The 15,267-nt window shown below is 39.0% G+C and overlaps 1 protein-coding gene across 3 annotated transcripts in view; it reads left to right on the top strand.

Annotated features, from left to right (window-relative positions):
* The window catches only part of GRID2 (glutamate ionotropic receptor delta type subunit 2), a 679,111-nt gene that overhangs the window by 402,266 nt on the left and 261,578 nt on the right, over positions 1–15,267 (top strand). For all 3 annotated transcript variants that reach the window (XR_010027765.1, XM_063156612.1, XM_063156611.1), the window contains exon 4: positions 8,562–8,767. Coding sequence is in view for 2 of the 3 variants with exons in the window: in XM_063156612.1 (XP_063012682.1) it covers positions 8,562–8,767 (206 nt within the window). In the remaining variant the exon portion in view is untranslated. The remainder of the gene's footprint in view (positions 1–8,561; positions 8,768–15,267) is intronic.

Genomic DNA, 15,267 nt, shown 5'->3' with positions numbered 1-15,267 from the left:
CAGGTGAGAACTTCTGTCACAACTTGCATTTGCTGATTGACTTTACCACTGCAAATTGAGTATATCATTTGGGTGACCCTAAAATGATTCAACTTCTGAATTATTCTATAAAGTTTCTCTAGTGGAAAAGTGGGCGTGCTTCTGCTTTTCAGCCACAGGACACTTGGAGGAATGTATTGCAGGAAGTATAAGGGAATATGTATGATAAGAGTGTGTTTGTCACTCCCTCATGTTGCAGTCCTTAGGGAGGGGATGGACAGAGTGTTCAAAGGTTTTTCCTGACAGTCCCATCTTGTGTGAACAAGCTGGGGCCAAAATAAAACTGTAGGTGTTCTCCCAATATCTGTGCAGTGGGAAAACTCTGTAAATTAGGTGTTATTTTGAGGTTTTGCAGAGGTACAAGATTTCATTTGTAGATGCAGCCTGCATCAGAAGAACGGTGATTTATTTAAAGAATAATTGAATACCTGAAGCTTGTACTGATATCTGCCACTGTTTGCTAAATATTTTTCTACTCTCAAGACATTGCTCTGTCTTCTCAGAAGTATTAAGTTTGTAAGTTTATGATTTGGCAGCTAAATAAATGAACAGTAATCATATTAGGAAACTTTTGAGAGAAGTAATTTTTGCACATTGAATTGAAGAAATTGTATCACCATTGGGGAAAAAAAAGCATGAATTTGGCACAATAACATCATAAATGTCAATATCATAAATTGAAAAGAAAACTTGTCTGTGAGAGTTTTAACCAGTCAAGAAAAAAAGGAAGCAGAGAGACAGGAAAGAGCTAGAAAATATTTATAGCAGTATTCCTAAATCTTAGCTTATCAGCTTCACTTTTGTAGGTTCTTCACAGCACCAGTTCACTCATACAATATTCCTCTTTCTATACTGTAAGGTTTTAATCAACTGGCAATGTTCTTTGGGAAGAGACTGATGCAGAGTTGGAGAGCAGTTTGTCCTAAGAAATTTTATAACACACATCAATCATGGAATGGTTTGGGCTGGAAGGGGCCTTAGGAACCTTTCAGTTCCAATGCCCTGCCATGGGCAGGGACACCTCAACTCAACCAGGTTTCTCAGAGTCCCATCCAACCTGACCTTGAGCACCTCCAGGGATGGGACATCCACAGCTGTGGGCCACCTGTGGCAGGGCCTTACCACCTTCATAGTCAATAATTTCTTCCTATATCTAATCCAAATAATCCCTCTTTCATTTTGAACTCATTACTCCTTCTCCTATCACTATAGTTCCTGGGATGGAGTCCTTCTCTGGCGCCTCTGTAGCCCCCCCTCAGGTACTGGAAGGTTGTTATGAGATCTTCACACAAGCTTCTTCTCTGCAGGTTGAACCCCAGGTTTCTCAGCCTGTCAAATATTCACCAATTATTCACTGCAAGGACATTCTCTTTGTTGTTCTTTACTCTGTCTCCCTGGAAGGAGATGCACAGTTTCTCATGCTTATGAGAACCAACAGGGAGTAGCAGTGACTTATAGAGCAGAGCTGGTGAATTTTACAGACAGACTTATTAAAATATATATATATATAGTTGCTATTTAATAAAGACTTTTATCTACACAGAAATATAAAGTTCTGTCATACAGGATTTACACATAATTTTTTAAGTTTGGCATGACTTGAAGGCACTGGACAGGGAAAATTCATTTCTTTGCAAGAGGTTATTTCACTCAAAGGCAACCCGTAGAAGCCTTTTGGAAATCTCAAATGCAAACTGTAGGCAAAAGGGAATTGAATGAAGAGATAGAAAGCGGGTTATACAGTCAAAAGTACATGGATAGAATATATTGCCATGTCAGCCTTCACAAGTGATCACAATCTGACTTCCTTTCTATTTTTTAAGAAGTTACAGTGACAGCAGATACACTGAAGGATTAGTTCTAGCTTCATTCTTATTTATCTTTTTTATTCTTTGCTTTTTCCCTCTTTCTTTCCAATAAAAAAAAAGGAAAAAAGAAACTCAAAGGAAGCATCTTATGTCAAGCCTCAGTAAGGTTCAAAACTGAGTCATGCAGGATTTGAAACCTGCAACTGTTCATATCTTTCTCCTAAAACAGATTCAGCTCCTCAAGACTATCTGTATTGGTTTTTCTTATTTAAAGGATAATTTCTAATAACTCATAATGTGACACAAAAGTAAGTAATGTAAATGACATTTGAACGAACCTTTAAAATAGGGATTATATGAACATTTCACTAGTCCTAAAATAGTTCATATCAAACAATAAAAATTGAAATCACCTGCTTATATTTTAATTTGAAATGGAAATGTCTTCAAAAAAATAAAAAAAGTATACCAGAGTATTTTTTTCTTTTTTCTCAGTTCAGTGATACTAAAAAATTTGAGACAAATTGGTGTCTTCTTTTCTATGTGTAAAATTTCAGAAAAGTGCAAATAAGGGAGGAAAAGACCCCAGTCATTTGTGCCATTTACAAATGTTCAGTTTCTCCCAAGATATATGCCCACTTCTTAAGCTGCAGGAATTCTGATAATATAAATTAGATTTTGTATGTAATTAAGAATTTGGGCTTTAATTTATTTCTCATGAGTTGGAACTACTGCTATATTCTCTGAAGTTAGATCATCCAGCTGAAATTGCTCAAGTCACTTGTCCTTCTTAGTTCCAAAATGACAATATGAAAGAGCTGGGATGATTTTTTTTATAATTAATTTTAATTCGGAGGTACAACAAATTACATATAAGGTGGTTAATGTGAAGGAATCCCACTGCTGTGAAAGTAAAATGAAGAACTGTTACTCAATCATCCTGCTAAATTTTTGTTTTCCTCTGTCTGGATCCTAATCATGTTAATAGAGATAAGCATGTGCATAGGAAAGCAAACACTTTGCACAAGTCTTTACACTGAGCAGGGGCACCATCAGAGTCCTGCTGGAGCTGCACACCTCCCTAGTGTACAGTGTATTAACCACAGTTAATAGTTGCTGTCATGTTAGCCAGTGTTGTGGAAGAAGGAAATCACTGTGGTAGATTGTAAAGCTGTTCTTGATAAGAATTTGAACAGTGTTATTTGTTATACAATGGCTTTTCTCATCATCTGTACAAATAAAGTGGTCTTTTGTGCAGATCAGCCAGTGAATATTTATGGCAGGCACATTCACCTTTAGCTCCACAGCTGAATCAGTTGGTATTTATCAGCCAGATACTCTGAGGAGAATGTTCTCACGTCTGAAATGCCATCAGAGGGAGGATGAGCTAATGACTGTAAGCCAGGCTTGAGATAACAGAAGTGCACAGTAAGGGCCTTGTGATTTAGGTGGAACACAATGATACAGGTGGATGGATTAATTTATTACCATTAGTGAATAGTGCCATCTTTCTCATCTCCTGATAATAGTGTGAACTGAAAAAAAAAAGCAAGAGCTTTGCATCTACTTGTAGATGTTTCTTTTTAAAAAGGGTGTAAGAGGTGTTTTAGCTTATGAGTTATTTAATATATGCTGTTCATTTTATTCAAGTTGTAAAATCCTTGCTGCATATGCATCCTGGTATTCCTGTATGAGATGCCTGAAAACCAGCATATTTTGTTCTAGGATGCCCTGATCATTAGGCTTTCTCCAAAATGGATTAGGGGACTTGCTCCCTCTGTATAAAACAGGGCAAAGAAAGTTATGGGGGACCAGAGAACAAAAAAGTGAGAGGAGATCTGGTCCCGTGTATAAACAAAGCCTTGTGCAAGAATCATAGAATGTTCTGAGTTAGAAGGGACCCACAGGCTCGTTAAAGTCCCACTCCTGGTCCTGCTCTGAACAGCCCCACAAGTCACACCATGTGCCTGAGCTTTTCCACTAAATGGTTCTTATGGTTTATGTTAGGTCTGAGTGCTCCTGCCAGGCTGCTCATTTAAGAAAATTTAGACCCATAGTCTGTGAAGGGTGCTTTTCCTGAGCATGCTCTGTATTTAAGATACTCACATGTTTCTTGTGCTTTCTTCAGTGTCAAAAAGATTGTTCAGTGAGAAGAAGGTGTGTGAGTTCATGCTTCATTTCCTAAATTCTTTCTTAGATGGTAGCTGATGCAATAATGGCAAGTTTGGTGAAGCTGTCACCTGAATTCAGATCTCAGCTGGAGCAGTGTTATACTGAGTACCTGCAATTGAATATATCAGCCAGGTCTGCAGAGCTTCAGAGGCTCTGGGCCTGGAGCTCTCCTCTGCAGAAGGCTCTGAGCACAGCCAGGCTGGTGTGCCCAGTGCCAGACCAGCTGTTAACCACCACTGCAGGCCAGGAGACCTCCCTGTAGACCTCTGCCTTGTGACCTGGTTTTGCATGCCCAGGAAGGACATTTCCAACAGAGACCTTGATAAATTTTTCTTGCTTTGTTTAGTAGTATTTCCAGGCCAACTTCACAGCCTCTTAAATTGAGAACAGTTTTGGTTATAAGGAGAATGTTTGGGAATGCTTCTTTTACATTTCCAGCCAGGTTTAACCCTCTAGATGATGCTGACTACAGAAGGGTACTCTGTTCTTGTGCACACATGTGTAGACTGGAAGTAATGGCTGTTCAGTAAAAAACAGGAAATGCAATGCTAAATAATAGTGGCATTGAGCTGGGAGATGAGGTAGCAACTTTGTCTTTAGCATTGATCTGTTTCTACATGCTAACTTTGGCTTTGATCACAAAGGAGGATAATTAATAATGGTGATAATGGGGAAACTCTTCTGAATTTCTGGCAATGACTGTGACTCATCTGATTTAAATAGAAAGTAGGAATGTGACTTCTGGCTGGGCAACAGGTTGGTTGGCTAGCAAATTCAGGGCAAGAAACACCTGTGTTCCAGACATGAACAGTCTTGTGTCTCCTCAGTAAAGCCATCTGTGCCACAGGTTGTTTGCCAGATTTTTCTGCAGAAGGAGTTGATCTATTAGAAAGATGATTCCACAGTTTGGCGTGGATATGTGCCACTTGCAGACAATCCACGCAGGAAAGATAATGCTGCCCATTCAGTGGCAGCATCTGTTCTTTGGCACACACTTTGAATATGATCACTGCTAGTGACTCACTGCTGAAATATTGGAAGCACCATCATGATTTAAATAGCATTTAAATTGCAGGGTGTTTTTTTGTGCTTTCTGCTGTTTCACAGCAGCAGGTGAACGCCACCAATACCTCCATTCTGCTAAGGGTAAGCTGAGGTATAACCACAGTCTGTGTTTATTTTCTGCCATGTCTCTGTGTCATACCCATGCCAAAGACACAAGTAATAAAGAAGAAGTAGGAATCCTGGTTTGGTACATTTTCCATTAGAATGGTGGTGTTTTCCTAATGATGCAATATAGATGGCACAGTTACCTAATAAATGTAGAGAATTTTGGTGTTGTGAGGTCCCCAGGATGAGGTGAGAGATGAGAATTTGACTCCATGTTCTCAGAAGGCTGATTGATTATTTTATGAAGTTATATTATATTAAAAGAAATTATATACTAAAACTATGCTAAAGAAAGAGAGAGGGTACATCAGAAGGCTAAATAAGAATGCTAATGAAAGCTTGTGGCTGACTCCTCAGAGTCCAACACAGCTGATGGTGATTGGTCATTAATTAAAAACAATTCACATGAAACCAATCAAAGACGCACCTGTTGGTAAACAATCTCCAGACCACATTCCCAAGTAATCAGATAATTATTGTTTTCATTCTTTTTTGAGGCCTCTCAGCTTCCCAGGAGAAACTCCTGGGCAAAGAAGATTTTTCAGAAAATATCATGGTGACAGAGAATAATACTGAATCTCTTTTGTCCCATCATTTAATGAAGAATCAATATAATGGTTTCATTGTTTATATGCAGATCTTCATGTCAAAGAAAACCATTTGCTCCTATAATCTGACTTCTGGGTCAATGCAGAATATCAGTCAATAACTCCAGTGTGTTTATAAACTCAGATCAAATGACATTATGTCCTTGTTTTGAAAAAGGACCAATGAAACTTTGTTTGGAAGTTCCTGCTCACCTGTTCTGGTGCCAGAAATATATGGATTTATGGGACAGATTTTAAGTCTTTATAAAGGCATTCATAGGCCAAGTAAATTTTCTTCCTGGTATTTTGACAGCATATTTAGATCCCATCTACATATATATGCTCCTTGTGATTTTGACTCATACTGACTTATGATTTTAACTTCAACTGGTCAGTTTTACCCATCATATGATTTAATTAGTCTGGATCCTCAGTAATCCTCAGAGTGTGTGAACCTCAGGAAGTTTAGAATGAAGGGGTTAAAGTAGAAAGAATTTTTTTTTATCATTTGCATAAAACTAGACATAGTTGTAGCACTTCAAATAATCTTGTTGGTATTTAAAGTGCCAAAAATTTCTAACATCTCTGATTAGATTGAATCTAATTTTCCTGATTTAGATATTAAATAGAAGCTGTAATTAGTATCTGATTCTCTTATGGAACTTTATTTTTAGGGCATGCATGTATTTTATTCACAGTTAAACTATCGTACAAGTGTTTAGTAATACTGATATTCTGGCAGTGTCTAGAGAGTGAAGTTTTGGTGATGAATGTCTGACATAATAGCTTAAATGCCTAAAATACCATTTCTTTCCAGTTCATGGTATTTTGGAGCTCTAGACAGGAGACCCAGCTTGGTGATTGTGATGGACTTCCAGGACCAACCCTGTTGAGTTACTCTTGTGTACTGTTTGATTACAAGCTGCTGTATGGCTATTTCTTCATAATTTGAAGCATCTCAGTAAACTGGGGCTGGAGGAGAATATTAGTATATTCTGTAATATTCTCTAGTTAGTTGATGCCTGCTGGATGTAGGCAGGGCATTTTTTCTCCTGTGCAGACTGAACTTTGTTTTCCTAATATTACTTCTTGTGGGTTTGTGGCACCCCCCAAGAGCAGGGGGCAGGGGAAGTTGGTAGGTCAGGACAAAAGTCTGAGTAGCCAAGCTGTTGTGAAAGTCTAATTGGAAGCTTTCTCAACTATAAGATGTCTCCAGCAGACACATAAGAAGCCTGTAACTTCAGATCTGACCATTCCCCTGGAAAATGAGGAATTGAGACAAGAAAATTCTGAGCAGTTCCCTCAGAGGCTGGATCTAGGACTATGCATCAAAGGGAGACCAGATTGAGTATTCTAATGGGAGAAATATTTTCTGGTGGATTTTAACCACAAATGCTCTCCTAAACCTGAGGAACCTTTATTTATTTTTTTTTTGAAGAAATGTTTGAAGAAAGAAATTTCTACAGAAATTTCTGTTTATGTGGCAATGCTGATTTCCTTTCTTTTTCTCTTTTCCCTTTCCCACAGTGTGTGTTTCAGCTAGTCTATGTGTGTTGACTCTAGGGCAATTTCTTTGTCCCTGACTGAGGGCAGTTGGGTGTGTGGGAGGCTTGCATGCCAGGAGGGAAGGAGGGATGTCCTGCTGAGTGTCCTCTGGGACAGCAGGTCAGAGTGACTGCTGGAGGGGACAGTCACCTTGGGCAGCTGCTGGCTTAGCTCCTGAAAACAGCCTGAGCATCTGCAGTGGTGACTAGGGGTCAGATAGTGAGGGCTCAGTGAGGCTGAAGGGATTTTCCTGAGGTCCAGGAGGCCCTGATCTGACTTGTGAAGTCATTGAATGGTTTTAATTTTTAAACATAAACATTGGAGTTTTAGTTAAAGCCATCCACAAGAGCAAAGGGAAAGAAAAAGTCAAGGATGCTTGTGGAACAGTGCTGGAAAAAGCCCTTCCAAAGTCTTGGGCCAGCTACAGGCAGCATAACAATGTGAAGAGTACCCAGACATTTCAGTTGGGTAGACTATAAATATGTTACAAGCCAGGTAGTAAACTCAGTCAGCATTTTGCTGATCAAGTCTTCCTTTCTAAGTCACTCCTAAAGATACCCAGAGTGAGCCAGAAAGCTCTACAGGAGCAGTTTGCTGGGGAAAATTTACTAAACTCAGCCAGTTGTATGAGATGAGACTAGGCAGTATCATTGCAACAACTGTATATGTGGCTTTTATTTTGGTTTTGAAGAAAATAAATAGTTGTGAAGTTAAGAACAACATTAAGAGGTTTTTATGAGTGAACTGCCCAAGCTTCACTTAGATACATCAAGCTACATAGCATGGATAACATAGTTTTGAGTTTCACAAAAGAAAACAATCTCCTTCCTGCCTTTCTCATCCTCAGTTGTCCTCCAACAACCCTTGCCTGAAGGAAGAATTGTGTGATGGTCACCATGGTCTCATTGCCCTGTATGGATTTTAGTGTGAAAGTCCTTTAAGAAATATTAGGAACAAGTGTGATGGTTGAATGGCCAAATTAGGAAAATTTCTGAAAGTGTTTGTAGGTTTGTTTTCTAATGGCTGTTTTGGACAGTAGCTGTTGTGTGGCCATTCTTTCTCTGTCTTAGTACTTTAAGAACTGCAATGAGCATAGCTCAGGAAGAGGTTTATTGAATGTTAATAGAAAACCTGTAGGGATCTACCTTACATAAAGTTTCTGTGAGATAAATGGAACAGTTACTTGTGTCTTTTTTTCCACTTAGCAATTAACATCTCGTTTGCCTTCTGCTTTTTCTAGATATCCGTGGAATACAAGAATTTTTAGACAAAGTATCTCAACAGGGAATGGATGTAGCATTACAGAAGGTAGAAAACAACATCAATAAAATGATCACAGGGCTCTTTGCCTCTATGAGAATAGAAGAACTGAACCGTTACCGGGATACCCTGAGACGGGCCATTCTCATCATGAACCCTTCCACAGCCAAATCATTCCTGACAGAGGTATGTCTTTTAATGACAGGTTGTCTTCTTGTTTTGCTGACCAACACCACAGCAGCCTGTCAAAAAGTATGGTTTATTTGACTTCATAATGGTAATAAAAATAAACTCAGGTAAGCCCCCCCAAGTAAAAGTTTAAATGTTCTCTATTCAAAGATCAGCGTGCAAGGGTGGTTACTCATGTTCCTAAATGTGCATGTACATTTAAAGAGAGAACAAATAAAACCTCATCTCGCGTGAGCAAAAGCATTTAGGATCTATACAGAAGAATTACCCCTCAGACTTCTGTTTGAAGCTCAAAGGTATTGTATTGCCATTGTGACCCACACTACGGAAATATTTACAATTGAAAGTTTTTGTATTTAGAGAAATATATATATTATATATGTATTTGTGGATAAAATGTATTTATCTAATAGAAATTCTATTCTTTTACATAAAATGATGTTGATATTGTTGTCTTTTGTGCCACTGAATAGTAATGAGAAGTAGTGGAATATATGGAAAATTTGAATTGCATGAAGAATTTGAGGTGATAGTCTAAAGTCATGGTTTCAAGCAATATGGACCAGATTTTCAAAAGGTTCTTAGGGATTTAGACATAAAAGACCTGCACATTGCATTTGAGCATAAGTTGTGCAATCTTTTTAAATGAGTGGCATGGTTCTTTTTACATGGCACTGTGCTGTGTTTCAAATGTGGTTTTGCATGCGTGTATATTCTTCATTATCAACCACTGCTTAAAAATCTCTGTTTTGTTCCGTAGAAATACACTTTCTCTCTTCAATAATTTATCTTTGGATCTGTTTCTTTGCATTACTTTTCTTCTGTACTTAGCTATTACCTTGGTCTTGAGAAATTCAAGCTTAAAACCTACTCCTGCGTAAAAAGTACTGTGTATCCAGTCTCAAGTGAATGCCTTTTAGAAACATTAGCTAGAAGTTGGCTTTCTTGGTTTTTTTCAAAGTTTTGTTTGCCCTTCGTTTGTTTTGGCTGGGTGTTTCACTGTTCTCATTACACACTTGAAGCTTGCTAATTCTGGGTAATGAGGGTCTGCTGTTCTATCTAAGTGTGTGTAGTGTTTCATAAGGTTTAAACAATTCGTAGGCATATTTAGATTGTTCTGCAGTGTTTTCATCACCCATTTCACAGGTGTTTTAGTTTTTGGTAAGATGCATTATCAGATATTTAACATTGCAACTTGAAAGAAGAATGGTTGGGGGCTCAAACTACTATAACTCAGCAAAACAAAACTCCTGCTTTGCTCTTACAGAGAAACACTCTTTTTAAAAAAAGATACATTTTATCTATTTTTTTACATACTTGGGCATAGTAACAAAGTCATTGTCATCTTTTGAAGGTGTTGCCAAGAAAGTAAAAAATTTACTTTAGAGTTCTTACTTTGGCATTGGCCACTCAAGACTTCAAAAACCAGAAGACCAGTAAAAAAAACAACAAAACCAAATCCTTAATCTGCCTCCCACCAAAACAATTCCTGTATTAAACACCACAAAAATCCTAAAAAACAAGAGACTCATCATGTTTCTCCTTTTGTGGTGTCTATAAGTCTACCAGGGAAGATAATTTTCTTCTTCTGCAACTGTGGTTCAAAGACTCTCACATCAGCTCTATATTGCAGATTTTTTCCAGGATAGCAGCATTTATTTGGAGTATAATATGTGACTGGTAAATTTACAGGAGCCTCTTAATAAGAAGGGTTACTCAAATAGAAATGTGATTATTGCCATAGCTTATTTATGTTAGTGAGGGGAAATGAACTAAACAAGTGAGCTCCAACACAAAGTCTTTGCAAAAGAAATTTGCAGGGGTTGCTTTTCAAATGGATATTAAAAACTGTTATTTTGAGTCAAACCAGCAGCTGTTCTATAGGGGCAAAGAAATTATAAAGCTCTATGGACTGCCTGTGGGCAAAGATATTCCTGAACAATTTAATGATCTTGCTGTTTCCAAAACCTGTGCCTTGTGCATGGATAGTTTAGGTGGGAAATACAGCATAACCTAGTGGATTTAGCTTGTAAACCTTGTGATTATAATAAGTAAAAACTGCGTATGCAGAAAAGCTCTTTGGGCTTTTTCTGCCCAGTAGAAGTTTTTGGCTGCCTCGCTGGATTCAGCTGTCTGCTTCTCTCCCCAGACCTCACATAATCTCTGCTGCTTGGTCTCTTCTTAGATGACTGCTCTGGCTGAACCCTGTCATTGTTTAGCTGAGAAGAGAGTTCATTCACTCTGCAACAGCTGTAGTAAGCGTGGTCTTGATTACTATGCAAGTAACAACTATTGCAGAGTAAATAGTCAGACACTGGCCTGTGTAAATAAGCAGTCTGTAAACTGGAGTTTGCTTGTGTAGAATTTATCTTTGTTCCGACTCTTTGAAATTCTGTGTTTGAAATATTTTTCTTCTTTCTTTTATTTTTTTTTAAAGCAGTATTGCTTTTTATGTTAGGCACTTCTTTCTCTCCACCTCTTCCATCTCTAGAGCTTGCAGAGAAGAGATCTGTACTTATACTCTTAATAAAATAGAGATTAAGAAGTAAGTACACTTCTCTGGCTGTGGAAATAAAAGCCTATCTTCTCTTTAAACACTGTGTATTAATTTGCCCTCCATACAGCATGGAAAGGCAGGAAATTCTGGGAGCAAGTATCACTGTATTCCTCCTTTCTGGCTAAAGGATTAATGTGAAGTGAGAGGGAGGGGCCAGCTGAATTCCCAAATATCCTTTGTTGCTTTGAGCTGGAGATGGAGGAGCAGAGGGAAAAAAAAGTCTTCTGGAAGAGTGAAATTCACTGGGGCTGAGGAGTGCAGAGGTTTGGAGCTAGCAGAGACTGACACCTCTCCACAGATGAGTTTGTGGCAGCAGGAAAATACTTTGCCAGGGGTATACTGGTGACTTGTTCAGGTTTGTTTATTTTCTGGTGCAGTTCTTCTCTACTCTCAAATAGCTGCCCAGGTCCCACAGGTGAAGCAAATTTTCCCACTGAAACTTTTGTGGTTACTAAATATCCCACTGTCTTGCACAAAATTTTCTATGCTATCTGATAGCACTGGTGATGGATGTGAACTGTGTGTCAGTTTTTTGCTTTACATTTTGGGGTGGAGTTTTTTTTCTCACGTTCTTCTGATTTGCAATGAATATGATGGATAGGAAAAGCCATTTAAGGGAAAAATAAGATGCCCTTAGATTAGATGTCTTTGCCAGCTCATCATGACAACAAAAATAAAGGGGTTCAAAAGCCAAGTGTGAGGAGTCCGGGTAGGAGCAGGGTCAGGCCAGTAAAGTCAGGTGACAACAGAGGTTCTGGGGATAATGAAGCAAGTTTGAGAAACAAGACTTTGAGAAGCCATTCTTTAGGACACAAGCCAGATGTCCTCCACTGAGCCAAAATGCTGTCAGTACATCTCTGCTTTCAGGTTTTTTTCTGTTTAGCTAAGGAAGCTACCTTATCACTTGAGCACAGAAATTGAATGTGTTCTTCTCTGTCGGACTCCAGGAGCTAATAATGGGACTACAAAGGAGGGACAATGCAGCTAATTCATTCATTTATTTATAGAGAAAAACTTCACACATTGAAAATCCAGTAAGCCATGTGTGAAAGAGCCCTAGCATCAGCCAGGGATTTTGATGGAGTTTTGACAGGCAGGTTCTGGAAGGCCTGGGTGTAAGTGCTGAAGGAACTGCTGCCTCCAGCCTCTCCTCAAAGGAGGGATTGCCAGCCAAGAAACCTCAGCCAATGTGACTGTGCATCTTCCTGCCCCTTGCAAGGTCCCTTCTTATGCTTCTGTTGCAGGGGTTAGTGGTCTCATACAAAGAGAAGTGAGAACATTTTTTGGCTGTGCAAGCAAGATTTAGCAGTTTATCTAGCAAAATTTTCAGAGCATTGTCAATGTGTATAAGCTGACAAAGCTCTTTGAGGCTTGAAAACCTCAAGCCATCAATGCAGTGAGCATTGACACTTCCCAGGTTGGAGAATACTTCTCCTCAACTCACTCTACACTGCATGGTTTATGTAAATGAAAATATTTGCTATTTCTTATTGCAAAGGTTCTGCTCTGCAGCACACTTGAAGTCACTGAACCCCATCATATCCAGACTTCAAGCATGCTGGAGATATTAGAACTGTTTACTGTTAAACATCTATTAAAAGTTAAACTCATCTTCATGAAAGAACTGGGTTATAATTATTGAAAAGGTGTATTCAACAAAAATAGCTGCTGCCAAATCTTTGAGTTGCAGCAAATGCATGCTGTATGTTGGCCTGTGTGTATGTATTATGTTTATTGCACTAACTTCTATAGGTACTGTTTTATTTGTTTATATTTATTCTCAAAGAAAATTAAAATCATGTAGCTTTCGGTATTAGTATAATCTACTACTTATGATTTTGAAAATAAATTTCCTTTTTTTCTATCCCAAGCTAATGTGACACAGTATTAAAATGAGATTACCTTGGATGAAAAGAGGCTACACTGCTACTTTCATGAATAAAAGAACTTTATAAATGAAATGGTAAAATATACATGGAAAATAAAATTAAGACTATAAATTAAGTACTGAGGAGTTCTTGCCGTGTTGTGGGCAAGTGGTAAAAAAAGGAAAGAGTGTTTAAGGAGCAAATGTAATTTAAATTGCCTCATGTAATTGAACTTTCGACGTGCTTTTACTCATCGTTACTGTGAATAGAATGAGAAGTAACATTTATTCTGTGGAATGAGATCATTCCTGATAGCAAAAGCCCTGATTTTTATTATATTTGATTGTTGTCTCTCTGTTGAAAATAACAGTTATTCTAAAATGTAGTTATTTGAAAAAATACAGGGTTTTTTTCATGCAGTGACATAGTTGTTGTTTTACCAGATATTAGATCTGATCATGAAGCAAATTGTGAATCTTTGAGATCTATAGACAGGGATTTGCTTTAGTGTTATGTAGTGCTCTAACCAGGCTTATTTCTTTAATCAACTTATTTACTGAGAATTAGGAAAATTTATTCAACTTTTCCAACCAAAAGGTTGATTCAGCCTTTGTGAGTCCAAAGTTCATGGTAACTTAGTCTTTTCTTTTTTTTTTGTTTTTTTCCCTCATTTTAAAAAATCTTATTTCATGATGGTTTTCTTTTTTATTTTACATGTATCCTAATGAAGACTAGGAAAAAAATTAGCTGTTTATTTTTCTATTCCTTTTTTTATTAATAAGGAAAGTGATTCTGTCTTCAGTCAAAACCACGATATACAGATATGAGGTGAAGTGAATGAAGTTGAAAATAGGAGTTAAGAATCTGATTCACCTGTGTGCCACTTCCACTGAAATCTGCAGTGAAAATTCAGGTGTTTCCAGTGGGAACAGATGGCAATGATTTTTGTTCAGGTGGACAGAAAAGACACATAACAGGGAGAGGTAGAAGGCTCCAGACAAGTATCAAGTCCACATAATTCCCATAATCTGCTGAGTTTGAAAGGACCCACAGAGATCATCAAATCCAACTTCTGGTCCTGCATGGGACACACCAAGTCAGACCATGTGCCTGAGCATGTTGTCTAAATGCTTTTTCATCTCTGTCGGGCTGGTGCTGTGGTCACTTCCCTGGGGATCCTGTTTCAGTGCCCAAACACCTTCTAGGTGAAGAACCACTTCCTGATATCCAACGTAAATCTCCCCTGACACAGCTTCAGGCCATTCCCTTGGGCTCTGTCACTGGTAACCACAGAGAAGAGATCAGTGCCTGCCCCTCCTCTTCCCACCACGAGGAAGCTGTAACTGCAGTGAGATCTCCCCTCAGTCTCCTCCAGACTGAACAGGCCAAGTCACCTCAGTCTCTCCCCACATGGCTTCTCCTCAAGGCCCTTCTTATTCTTCACAGCCCTCCTTTGGATGCTCTCTTATAGCTTAACATGTTCTTCTATTTCTCCCTTGCCCAGCTGCTGATGCTGAGCCTGATGTCCCCCAGAACAAGGCTGGCCAGCTTCCTGGGTGCCAGGGAACTGCTGACCCTTGTTCAACTTGCCATCAGCCAGGACCCCAGGTCCCTTTCCATGGCACTGCCTTCCAGCCTCTCATTCCCCAGGGTTGAGAGATCCCAGGGGCAGAATCCAGCACTTTGCCTTATTGAGGTTCACATGGTTGGTGATTGCCCAGTCCTCTGATTCATCGAGGTCTCTCTGCAGGGCCTCTCTGTCTCTGAGGCAGCCAACATATCCTGCCAGGCTTGCGTTGCCGGTGAACTTAACTAGTATCCCTTCCAGTGCTGCATCCAAGTCATTCATGAAGATGTGGAAGAGTCCACAGCCTGAGATGGAGCCCTGTGTAACCCCCTGGTGACAGCTCACCAGTCTGGTGTCACCCCATTCACTGTGACCCTTTGAGCCTGACCAGTGAGCCAGCTGCTCACCCAACACATCATGTGTTTATCCAGCTGTGTGCTGGACATTTTGTGCAGAAGGGTCTTGTGAGAGTCAGCATTGAAAGCATTATTGAAATCCAGAAATG

Source organism: Melospiza melodia, chromosome 5, assembly GCF_035770615.1.
Source record: "Melospiza melodia melodia isolate bMelMel2 chromosome 5, bMelMel2.pri, whole genome shotgun sequence".
Classification (NCBI taxonomy): domain Eukaryota; kingdom Metazoa; phylum Chordata; class Aves; order Passeriformes; family Passerellidae; genus Melospiza; species Melospiza melodia.
This window is presented reverse-complemented; position numbering and strand designations above follow the sequence as displayed.